The 12,739-nt window shown below is 44.2% G+C and overlaps 1 protein-coding gene and 2 long non-coding RNA genes across 3 annotated transcripts; 1 reads left to right on the top strand and 2 right to left on the bottom strand.

Moving 5' to 3' along the window:
* The first annotated feature begins 333 nt into the window (after nucleotides 1-333).
* On the top strand, nucleotides 334-4,347 carry lsm8 (LSM8 homolog, U6 small nuclear RNA associated). Its single transcript, XM_024403676.2, has 4 exons — nucleotides 334-685; nucleotides 3,008-3,048; nucleotides 3,644-3,771; nucleotides 4,015-4,347. The coding sequence occupies exons 1-4, from the start codon at nucleotides 655-657 to the stop codon at nucleotides 4,103-4,105; spliced, it is 291 nt and encodes a 96-aa protein (XP_024259444.2). The 5' UTR covers nucleotides 334-654; the 3' UTR covers nucleotides 4,106-4,347.
* Nucleotides 4,348-7,649: 3,302 nt separating this feature from the next.
* LOC121843485 lies at nucleotides 7,650-8,260 on the bottom strand. Its single transcript, XR_006081588.1, has 3 exons — nucleotides 8,220-8,260; nucleotides 7,946-8,007; nucleotides 7,650-7,820 (listed from the first exon to the last, which is right to left on the bottom strand). It is a non-coding gene; the product is annotated as an uncharacterized LOC121843485 (long non-coding RNA).
* Nucleotides 8,261-8,762: 502 nt separating this feature from the next.
* LOC121843484 lies at nucleotides 8,763-9,634 on the bottom strand. Its single transcript, XR_006081587.1, has 3 exons — nucleotides 9,586-9,634; nucleotides 9,418-9,513; nucleotides 8,763-8,825 (listed from the first exon to the last, which is right to left on the bottom strand). It is a non-coding gene; the product is annotated as an uncharacterized LOC121843484 (long non-coding RNA).
* Between the last annotated feature and the right edge of the window lie 3,105 nt (nucleotides 9,635-12,739).

Below are 12,739 nucleotides of genomic sequence, written 5' to 3'. Positions count from 1 at the left end.
TCATTATTTGTAGATCAGTCAGTCACAATTGACCAATGATACATCACGTTGATGCTCTCCAACAGGACAACTGTCTTCAACTGTGAGCACTGGGGGAAAATAATTCAAATAATGAAATTGCTGTTTTGTGCACAAAGGTTATGACTAAAGTGTCTTATTAGGAATTTTCTAATCTGACTTTTTTCTATGTGGGCGTCTATGGAAATTGGCTTTCTGGGCCGGGTGTCAGTTAAACTGCAGTACCGAAGCAAAACTGTAGGAGCAGTTGAAACCATGCTTCAAGACCAGAACCTTGGTCCCTTTGGCTGGAGAACATCAAATCCATGATGCATTGTGGGTAAATGGTGACTGATCTACAAATAATAATCAGTAATTAATTATGATCCAAGATCGAACAAGCCTATTATCTCTAGAAAGGGCGGTCTGGTAAACTCATGGATCGGTAGGGCGACAAAGAACGGCGCGACACTCATTTTCTGTGGATTCGGCGCCATCTTCTGGACACCAAAATCATTAGTGGGTCTGCAATCATCTAGTCTGGTCTGATGCTGTTTCCGGTTTGTGCCTGCACGCCGATTTTGTGATCTACGGTGGAGCTACGTTTGTGTTTTCCAAATAAACCCGGCGGATTTGAACGAGTCTTTTGTTGTCACCATGTCGACTGCCCTCGAGAGCTACATCAACCGTATCCTTTGAACTAAAGTCATCCTGGTACAGTCACTGAATGGGACTTTTGCTGATGAATCGCGTGATTATTGATGCGTGGGTGCTTTGGCCTGCTAGATTGAGCTTTGCTAGCAATAGCATCGCATATGGTTTTTTAGTAGAATGACATGTAACTGTGCGCTAGTTAGATAAAATATAATACAAATGATTTTGGAAGCCAAACATGGGTACATGTTCATCCAAATGTGTTATTTAAGCAATAAGGCAAGCAATAAGGCCCGAGGAGGTGTGGTATATGGCCAATATACCACGGCTATGGTATATTTAGCACGACTCAAAGCTGAGTGCCTGAATACAGCCCTTAGCTGTGGGATATTGGCAATATACCGCAAACCCCCGAGGTGCCTTATTGCTATTATAAACTGTTTACAAATGTAATTAGAACAGTAAAAATGCATGTTTTGTCATACCTGTGGTATATTGTCTGATATATACAACGGCTTTCAGCCAATCAGCATTCAGGGCTTGAACCACCAAGTTTATAATAGCAAGCTAACTACGGATTTGACGTGCAAGCTCAACAGTATTGCTGCATGTGCAGCTTCTCATGAAATGGCAGCCTGGTCTCATATGCCTCGATTGGGGTGTCAGGTAGCCTAGTGGTTAGAGTGTTGGACTAGAAAGGTTGCAAGATCGAATCCCTGAGCTGACAAGGTTCAAATCTGTCGTTCTGCCCCCGAACAAGGCAGTTAACCCACTGTTCCTAGGCCGTCTTTGAAAATAAGAATTTGTGCTTAACTGACTTGCCTAGTTCAATAAAGATCAAATAAAATGCTCAATGGGTGACATGTCTGAGAATGTAGGCCATTTTCAGCTTCCAGGAATGGTGTACAGGGCCTTGCAACATGGGGCCGTGCATTATCATGCTAAAACAGATGAATGGCACGCCAATGGGCCTCAGGATCTTGTCACGGTATCTCTATGCATTCAAATTGCCATCGATAAAATGCAGTTGTGTTCGTTGGCCGTAGCTTATGCCTGCCCATACCATAACCCCACCGCCACCATGGGGCCCTCTTTTCACAACGTTGACATCAGCAAACCACTCGCCGGCACAACGCCATACACACGGTCTGTGGTTAGAAGTACTGCCAAATTCTCTAAAACGACATTATGGTAGAGAAATGAACATTCAATTCTCTGGCAACAGCCCTGGTGGACATTCCTGCAGTCAGCATGCCAATTGCACACTCCCTCAACTTGAGAAATCTGTGGCATTGTTGTGACAAAATTGCACATTTTGGTGACCTTTTAGGGGCACTCGTGTAATGATCGTGCTGTTTAATCAGCTTCTTGATATGCCTATCCTGTAAAGTGGATGGATTATCTTGACAAAAGAGACATTCTCACTAACAGGGATGTAAACAAATTTGTGCAAAACATTTGAGGGAAATAGGCTTTTTTGTGTGTATGGAACATTTCTGGGATCTTTTATTTCAGCTCGTAAAACATGGGACCAACACTTTACATGTTGCGTTTTTGTTCAGTGTATGTACCACTGCAACGCAATGTTGCAAGGCAAGTGCAGCGTTTCTTTGGAAATTAATGCACCAAAACATTGACGCTGTCGGTCTGATCGAGGTGAAAGACTAGACGTAATATAGTAAATGTAAATCCTGGGCACTCAAATGAGTATATATGTTATGTTTAGTATGGTTACATAAGAGAGAACGTTACTCAATAAGTAGAAAGTAAAGCAGGGTGGTTGGGCGTGTAACGCCAACGTCTAGCAACACAAAAGCTGTAAGAATCTCATCACGGACAACTTAAGTGCTTTAGTTGGAAACTTTGCAACTACTTACATTTTTGTTTAGCTAATTTGCATGTTAGCTAACCTTAACCCCAAGCCTAGCTAATGTTAGCAACAACAAATTGGAATTAGTATTGTATCATACTTTTTTAAATGTTAATTTGACCTTTATTTAACTAGGCAAGTCAGTTAAGAACAAATTCTTATTTTCAATGACGGCCTAGGAACAGTGGGTTAACTAATGTTTGGGGGGAGAACGAGAGATATGAACCTTGTCAGCTCGGGGATTTGATCTTGCACCCTTTTGGCTACTAGTCCAACGCTCTAACCACTAGGCTACCTGCCTCTAACCACTAGGCTACCTGCCACCCATGGATGGATGAAGGACATCCACAAGTGAATACATACCATACAAAATGTAACTTATACAAATGATGGGTGTCACGGATTTACATTTACTATGTTACGTCTACCCCTGAGACCAGGTTGGAAATAGTGTCCCAAATGTTTTCCTTAGCTGCTGTGTTTCAGGTACAGTGGCCATCGTTACATCTGACGGACGGATGATAGTGGTATGTCTCTAGCTACTTCACTGCCGTACTTGGCTCCAGATCTGTGCGTCTGAATGGTTTTGACTGGACCATAAACCTGATTTTGTGCATGTGCTGTTTTGATTGGACCGTTGATCTGATTGTGCGTGTACTGTTTTGATTGGACTGTTGATCTGATTGTGCGTGTACTGTTTTGATTGGACTGTTGATCTGCGTGTACTGTTTTGATTGGACCGTTGATCTGATTGGACCGTTGATCTGATTGTGCGTGTACTGTTTTGATTGGACCGTTGATCTGATTGGACCGTTGATCTGATTGTGCGTGTACTGTTTTGATTGGACTGTTGATCTGCGTTACTGTTTTGATTGGACTGTTGATCTGTGTGTACTGTTTTGATTGGACCGTTGATCTGATTGGACTGTTGATCTGATTGTGCGTGTACTGTTTTGATTGAACTGTTGATCTGATTGTGCACGTACTGTTTTGATTGGACCGTTTGTGCGTGTACTGTTTTGATTGGACTGTTGATCTGATTGTGCGTGTACTGTTTTGATTGGACCGTTGATCTGTGTGTACTGTTTTGATTGGACTGTTGATCTGACTGTGTGTGTTCAGGGCACCCTGAAGGGCTTTGACCAGACCATCAACCTGATTCTGGATGAGAGTCATGAGCGTGTGTTCAGTTCCTCTCAGGGCGTGGAGCAGGTGGTCCTGGGACTATACATCGTCAGAGGAGACAACGTGTAAGTATCATGTCAACCTCTGGCGGAACTCTCACCTTTCACCCAAACGACCCCTTATGACCTCTCCCTCTCACTGCGCCTGTTCACTCCCCATCAAGGACTTGGATTGGTGAAGAGACTGAGTGTTGACAACATTTCTGAAACCGTGAGGGGAATGAACACTTTAACTGGCCACTTTGGGGGGGGTCAGACTTCAACACACAGTAATACACCCAGGCCCAACTGCTCTCCTCTATTTTGCAGAGCTGTGATTGGGGAGATTGACGAGGACACAGATTCTTCGCTGGACCTGGGGAACATCCGCGCTGAACCCCTTAACTCTATAGTCCACTGACCTCTCACCCTGACCCCCCAACTCGGATGTGCTGACCCCTATACCTGAGTGATTGTGTGTGAGAGAGAGTGTGAAAGAGAAAGCTAGAAATAGAGTAGTGTTTCAATTTTCACCACCTACTCAGCAATAGCTGATGTCCCTGTCTGAAGAGCACAGTTTATCTCCCCCGTGAAGGACCCAGGGGACTAATAATAGGATGTTGATGGATGTGGTGATATTTTTTAATAAAGTGTTTCGTTTAACATGGTGTGTGTTGTTACTCCACAACAACAGTGTGAGTAAAGGGCTATAATGAACGGGGTGGATCGAGCCCTGAATGCTGATTGGCTGACAGCCGTGGTATATCAGACCATATACCATGGGTCTGACAAAACAATACTTTTTACTACTACGTTGGTCACCACTTTATAATAGTAATTGCGTCGTGCGTAGGAACAGCCCGTAGCCGTGGTATATTGGACATATACCACACCCCCACGTGCACATATACCACCCCCTCGTACACATATACCACACCCCCTCATGCCTTATTGCTTAAATATACAGTACCTTCAGAAAGTATTCATTCAGACCTCTTGACTTATTCTACATTTTGTGTTACAGCCTGAATTCAAAATGGATTCAATAGATATTTTTCTCAACCATCTACACACAATACCCTGTAATAACAAAGTGAAAACCTGTTTTTTGGAAATGTTTGCAAATGTATTGAAAATTAAATCTAGAAATATCTAATTTACATAACTATTCACACTCCTTTGCTCTCATGCTCCACATTGATCTCAGGTGCATCCCAATTTCCTCTGATCATCCTTGATGGCACTTCAACTTGATTGGAGTTGACCTGTGGCAAATTCAATTGTTTGGACATAATTTTGAAAGAATGAGTGTAGCGAAATGCTTATGCTTCAAGTTCCGACTATGCAGTAATATCTAACAAGTAATCTAACAAATTCACAACAACCTTATACACACACATGTAAAGGGATGAATAGAATATGTCATATATATGAATGAGTGATGGTACAGAGCGACAGAGGCAAGATGCAGTAGATGTTGTAGAATACAGTATATACATATGAGATGAGTAATGTAGGATATGTAAACATTAAAGTGGCGTTATTTAAAGTGACTAGTGAACCTTTATTAAGTCCATGTATTTAAGTGGCCAGAGATTTGAGTCTGCATGTAGGCAGCAGCCTCTCTATGCTAGTGATGGTTGTTTAACAGTCTGATGGCTTGGAGACAGAGATTTGAGTCTGTATGTAGGCAGCAGACTCTCTATGTTAGTGATGGTTGTTTAACAGTCTGATGGCTTGGAGACAGAGATTTGAGTCAGTGTGTTGGCAGCAGCCTCTCTATGCTAGTGATGGCTGTTTAACAGTCAGGCAGACAGAGATTTGAGTCTGCATGTAAAGTGACAGCAGCCTTTATGCTAGTGATGGTTGTTTAACAGTCTGATGGCTTGGAGACAGAGATTTGAGTCAGTGTGTTGGCAGCAGCCTCTCTATGCTAGTGATGGCTGTTTAACAGTCTGATGGCCTTGAGATAGAAGCTGTTTTTCAGTCTCTCGGTCCCTGCTTTGATGCACCTGTACTGACCTCGCCTTCTGGATGATAGCGGGGTGAACAGACAGTGGCTCGGGTGGTTGCTGTCCTTGATGATCTTTTTGGCCTTCCTGTGACATCGGGTGCTGTAGATGTCCTGGAGGGCCGGTAGTTTGCCCCCGGTGAAGCGTTGTGCCGACTGCACCACCCTCTGGAGAGCCTTGCGGTTGAGGGCGGTGCAATTGCCATACCAGGCGGTGATACAGCCCGACAGGATGCTCTCGATTGTGCATCTGTAAAAGTTTTAGATGTCAAGTAAAATTTCTTCAGCCTCCTGAGGAGATTGGACATTGGCGAGTATTATGCTCGGAAGCGGTGGATGGTGTGTTCGCCTTCTGAGTCCGACCAGTAGGCCGCTCCGTCTGCCTCTCCTGTAGTGACCGCGTTGTTTTGGGTCGGCCTCTGGGATAAGATCCCATGTCCAGGGTGGCGGGCTGAATAAAGGATCCGCCTCAGGAAAGACGTATTCCTGGTCGTAATGATGGTAAGTTGACATCACTTTTATATCCAGTAGTTCTTCCCTGCTGTATGTAATAACACTTGAGATGTTCTGGGTTAACAATGTAAGAAATAATACATAAAATAACTAAATACTGCATAGTTTTCTAAGGACCTGAAGCGAGGCGACCATCTCTGTCGGAGCCATCTCAATACTTGTCTACATAAGGTCCCACAGTTGACAGTGCATGTCAGAGCAGGAACTATACCATGAAGTCCAATGAACTGTCTGTAGATCTCTGAGATGGAATTGTGATGGGCCATATATCAAGAATGTTGAAAGTTTCCTAGAGCACAGTGGTCTCCATCATTGGGAAATTGAAAAGATATGAAACTATGAAACTACCCAGACTGCCTCGAGCTGGCCGCCCGACCAAACCGGTCAAGATGGTCAGGAAACTGAAGAGAACCCAATGACCACTCTGGCAGAACTAAAGAGTTCCTTGGCTAAGATGGGAGAACCTGCCAGAAGGACAAGTCTCTACAGGACTTCACCCATCTGGGCTTTGTGGGAGTGGCCAGATGGAAACCACTCCAGATAAAAAGCACTCCTTAAGTTTGGAAAAAGGTCTGATGAGACAAAAATGTTGCTCTTTGACCTGAATGCAAATTAAAAGTAAATCTGGGACAACTCAAATTAGTATAATATGTTATGTTTGGTATGGTTACAAAAGACAGGTTACTTAAGACAAAAACAAAAGTGGACAATTTTAGCAAATTAGCAACTTTGTAACTACTTTATAGCTACGTTGCAACTCGTTAGAAAATTAGCTAACCCTTCCCCTAACCTTAACCCCTAGAGCTAGTTAGCGTTAGCCACCTAGCTGTTAGCGATAACAAATTGTAATTCGTGACATATCATACGTTTAACAAATGTTAGGGTCATAACTATCAAACTAGTCAGGAGTAGAACAAATCTATAGTAGTTTTATGCAATTGCTTTCAATTTGGGTCTGTCAAGGTTTTCAAAACTTCAGAGTTTCCAACCTGTACCAGAAAGCTGCTCCTGAACACTGTCATGTCTTCCAACCTTGAGGATAACACAGTGGTCAAATACCCCTCTCTGTCTGTCTGTATGGAAGGACTAGTGACCAATGGGTGTGAGTGGTGGAGCGGGTCAGTTAGTCATTAACTACTACAGTAATCACAACCCATCACGAATCAGAAGGGGAAACAGTCATTTTGACCTAAATAAATCTGACCCTACCACATCCCCTCATCCCAATACCCTCACCCTTCTTCTTACCCTCCCCTTACCCTCCACCTTCCCCTTACCATCACCCCTCCCCTTACCCTCACCCCTCCCCTTACCCCCCACATCATCCAGTGTACTATCCATTATCATCAATCTTTACCTGTCTTCCTACCTACCCTCCCCCTCCCTGACCCTGGTCTGTACCTGTCCCCACATCTGTCCAGTGTACCTAACATCTGACCTGTCTTCATGTACCCTCCCTAGACCGTACCTAACATCTGACCTGTCTTCCTGTACCCTCCCTAGTCCGTACCTAACATCTGACCTGTCTTCCTCTACCTGTACCCTCCCTAGTCCGTACCTAACATCTGACCTGTCTTCCTGTACCCTCCCTAGTCCGTACCTAACATCTGACCTGTCTTCCTCTACCTGTACCCTCCCTAGACCGTACCTATCCCTGTCTTCCTCTACCCTCCCTAGTCCATACCTCATCTGACCTGTCTTCCTCTACCTGTACCCTCCCTAGTCCTTTCATCTGACCTGTCTTCCTCTACCTGTACCCTCCCTAGTCCGTACCTAACATCTGACCTGTCTTCCTCTACCTGTCTTCCTAACATCTGACCTGTCTTCCTCTACCCGTACCCTCCCTAGTCATCTGACCTGTCTTCCTCTACCCGTACCCTCCCTAGTCCGTACCTAACATCTGACCTGTCTTCCTCTACCCGTACCCTCCCTAGTCCGTACCTAACATCTGACCTGTCTTCCCTACCCGTCCCTCCCTAGTCCGTACCTCATCTGACCTGTCTTCCTCTACCTGTACCCTCCCTAGTCCGTACCTAACATCTGACCTGTCTTCCTCTACCCTAACATCTGTACCCTCCCTAGTCCGTACCTAACATCTGACCTGTCTTCCTCTACCTGTACCCTCCCTAGTCCGTACCTAACATCTGACCTGTCTTCCTCTACCTGTACCCTCCCTAGTCCATACCTAACATCTGACCTGTCTTCCTCCCGTACCTCCCTAGTCCGTACCCATCTGACCTGTCTTCCTCTACCTGTACCCTCCCTAGTCCGTACCTAACATCTGACCTGTCTTCCTGTACCCTCCTAGTCCCTCCCTAGTCCGTACCTAACATCTGACCTGTCTTCCTCTCCTGTACCCTCCCTAGTCCGTACCTCTGACCTGTCTTCCTCTACCTGACCGTACCTAACATCTGACCTGTCTTCCTCTACCTGTACCCTCCCTAGTCCGTACCTAACATCTGACCTGTCTTCCTCTACCTGTACCCTCCCTAGTCCGTACCTAACATCTGACCTGTCTTCCTCTACCCGTACCCTCCCTAGTCCGTACATCTGATCTGTCTTCCTCTACCTGTACCCTCCCTAGTCCGTACCTAACATCTGACCTGTCTTCCTCTACCTGTACCCTCCCTGATCCTTTCATCTGACCCTGGTCTGTACTTGTCTTCCTGTACCCTCCCTAGTCCGTACCTACAGGTCCCTCCCTGATCCTTTCATCTGACCCTGGTCTGTACTTGTCTTCCTGTACCCTCCCTAGTCCCAACCTAACATCTGACCTGTCTTCCTCTACCTGTACCCTCCCTAGTCCGAACCTAACATCTGACCTGTCTTCCTCTTTTTTTTTTATTCCCTTTAGTCCGAACCTAACATCTGACCTGTCTTCCTCTACCTGTACCTGTCTTTTTTTTTTTTTTTTTATTTCACCTTTATTTAACCAGGTAGCCAGTTGAGACTCATTTACTGGGCCAAGATAAAGCATCAGACAACACAGAGTTACACATGGAATAAACCTCAATAACACAGTAGAAACCCTGTGTGCAAAAGGCATGAGGAGGTAGGAGAATAATTACAATTTTGCAGTCCCAACATGTACAGGTAGAGATATTGGTGTGCAAAAGAGCAAGTAAATAAATAAAAACAGTATGGGGATGAGGTAGGTGAAAATGGGTGGGCTATTTACCAATAACAACATCTGACCTGTCTTCCTCTACCTGTACCCTCCCTAGTCCGTACCTAACATCTGACCTGTCTTCCTCTACCTGTACCCTCCCTAGTCCGTACCTAACATCTGACCTGTCTTCCTCTACCTGTACCCCATCCTAACATCTGAGTCTTCCTCTACCCGTACCCTCCCTAACATCTGACCTGTCTTCCTCTACCTGTACCCTCCCTAGTCCGTACCTAACATCTGACCTGTCTTCCTCTACCCGTACCCTCCCTAGTCCTAACATCTGACCTGTCTTCCTCTACCCGTACCCTCCCTAGTCCGTACCTAACATCTGACCTGTCTTCCTCTACCTGTACCCTCCCTAGTCCGTACCTACATCTGACCTGTCTTCCTCTACCTGTACCCTCCCTAGTCCGTACCTAACATCTGACCTGTCTTCCTCTACCTGTACCCTCCCTAGTCCGTACCTAACATCTGACCTGTCTTCCTCTACCTGTACCCTCCCTAGTCCGTACCTAACATCTGACCTGTCTTCCTCTACCTGTACCCTCCCTAGTCCGTACCTAACATCTGACCTGTCTTCCTCTACCTGTACCCTCCCTAGTCCGTACCTAACATCTGACCTGTCTTCCTCTACCCGTACCCTCCCTAGTCCGTACCTAACATCTGACCTGTCTTCCCTAATGCCTTAATAGATATGGTTTTCCATCAAATATGAAAGACACATAATGGAGCTTAATCAAAGCATTTCATAGGCCTATACCCATAACATCACTTACGCCACATCTCACAAACAGAATGCTACTCTGTATGTATAAAACTCACCTGTGTCACTCAAGATAACCAGAAGAGGGTGCCATTGTGAAGAATCAAGAAATCTAATTCAGAATGCCTAATTTACATACAATCAATCACTTATCACCAATGTCAGGCATCACACAATGATAGCACTATCAAACTCAATTAAATATTTAAAGGCAGCACTCTTAAGGATCGTACCCTTTTTTTTAAATTTTTGCCTAAATTGACATACCCAAATCTAACTGCCTGTAGCTCAGGACCTGAAGCAAATATATGCATATTCATGATACCATTTGAAAGGAAACACTGGGAAATTTGTGGAAATGTGAAATTAATGTAGGAGAATATAACACATTGGATATGGTAAAAAATAATACAACCCCCCCCTCCCCACCATCATTTTCACAGTCTAGCTGTACTTTAGATTTTGGCCACCAGATGGCAGCAGTCTGTGTGCACAGTTTCAGACTTATCCAGTGAAAAATGACATTACTGCACAATATTTTGCATCAATTCGGCAAGGTTTGTATGTGAATAGGCCTGGTATGGTTCAGGATAGCCATGGTTTTGCTCAGGGTAGTCAGGGTCATCAAGGTAGTCAGAGTTTGGTTCGCAATGGTCCTCAGAGAGAATCAGTTGACTAACATATCTCAGCTTGACTTTCTGACCAACAGTCTGGTACAGATACACAGCCACTATAAACTGAAGGACCTGTTTAACATCAACAACAACAAACTAACTGAAAAACATGTAAATCAAGACAAATGTGAACAGCTGAGTAGTGTATGTGTGTGTGTGTGTGTGTGTGTGGGTGTGTGTGTGTTTGTGTGTGCGTAAGTGTATGTGCATGTGTCGGTGTGTTTGTGTGCGTGTCTGTGTGTGTGTTTCTGTGTCTGTGTGTTACCTGAATGTTAAGCAGGACATTCTAACCAAGAGAGACTTTGAAATTTCTTCAAACGATCTTCTTTATTTATTAAGAATTGCAATAATGAAGCTGGTCGACCCCACACTCTTGAGTGTAAGACAGAAAGTTCAATGATACAGAAAAAACAGAGGTCCTATATAGCAGACCTAGAAATGCTTAGTCATGGCTGGTTCCACCCCTCCCATGCAGATCGAGGCATCATAAGCTACCTTGGGTTCATCTTGTGGTTATGTTCACCGGGTGTAGTTTCCCCCGTACCCTGGCTTAGATTCTCAGAAGCATAGATGATTAGAAACAAATAGGGGTTTGTTCTATTTCTCAGGCTATCTCTATATCGGCTCACACCATGTCCTTGACTATACCCACAGACCAGCTGCAGGGAGCTAGAGGGGAACCATCCCTTTACAGAAGCACAGCATTTGTAGTTATGAAAATCTCTTACTATTGTTAAGCATATAATTCAACAATCAATATTCAACAAAGCAGGTAAATACGTAATATTTCCCTTACAGTTTTCACACATCAAAGTTCCTGTAGATTGTTAAAACAGGATCTCACATACTGCAGTTGCACCCAAACGGCTCTTATCTGTACGCCCAGACCCATGACAAAGTCACACAAGACAAGCCTATACTAAAATATATCCATGGATAATTCTCCAAGTAAAAACAGCATAGTATGTTCAATTAAACAACATGGTAGTTAATTCAATCATTTCCTCTATAATGGTTACATAAGACAGGTTTCTTAAGGCAAAAACTAAAGTAGGGCGGTTGGTCGGGGTGGATGAGTGGGCATATAACATGAACGTCTAGCAACCCCAAGGTTGCATGTTTGAATCTCATCACAGAAAACTTTAGCAACTTTGCAATTACTTTTTAGCTACGTTGCAACTACTTATCAAGTTAGCTAACCCTTCCCCTAACCCGTTAAGCTAACCCTTCCCCTAACCCGTTAAGCTAACCCTTCCCCTAACCCTTTTTGCTAACCCTTCCCCTAACCCTTTTAGCTAACCCTTCCCCTAACCCTTTTAGCTAACCCTTTTAGCTAACACTTCCCCAAACCTTCCCCCAACCCTTTTAGCTAACCCTTCCCTAACCATTTTAGCTAACCCTTCCCCTAACCCTTTTAAACCCTTTTAGCTAACCCTTCCCCTAACCCTTTTAGCTAACCCTTCCCTAACCCTTCCCTAACCCTTTTAGCTAACCCTTCCCCTAACCCTTTTAGCTAACCCTTCCCCTAAACCGTTTAGCTAACCCTTCTCCTAACCCTTTTAGCTAACCCTTCCCCTAACCCTTCCCCTAACCTTAACCCCTAGAGCTAGTTAGCGTTAGCCACCTAGCTGTTAGCAACAACAAATTGTAATTCGTGACATATATGATACGTTTAACAAATTCAAAACATATCGTGTGAATTGTTATTCATAATATATCATACAAAATGGATAATGGACATTCACAAATGAAGATACCATACGAAACGTAACATATCATAGTAAATGGAGTGTTTTGGTTTTATATACGCACAAAACAATACGAAATGCTCTGAGACCATGTTGAGAAAACCAGGCACAGCATCATGCTATGGGGATGTTTTTCAGCGGCATGTACTGGGAGACTGGCAAGGACAGAGGGAACAA

The sequence above is a fragment of the Oncorhynchus tshawytscha genome, unplaced genomic scaffold (assembly GCF_018296145.1).
Source record: "Oncorhynchus tshawytscha isolate Ot180627B unplaced genomic scaffold, Otsh_v2.0 Un_contig_6834_pilon_pilon, whole genome shotgun sequence".
NCBI classification, from domain to species: Eukaryota; Metazoa; Chordata; class Actinopteri; order Salmoniformes; family Salmonidae; genus Oncorhynchus; species Oncorhynchus tshawytscha.
This window is presented reverse-complemented; position numbering and strand designations above follow the sequence as displayed.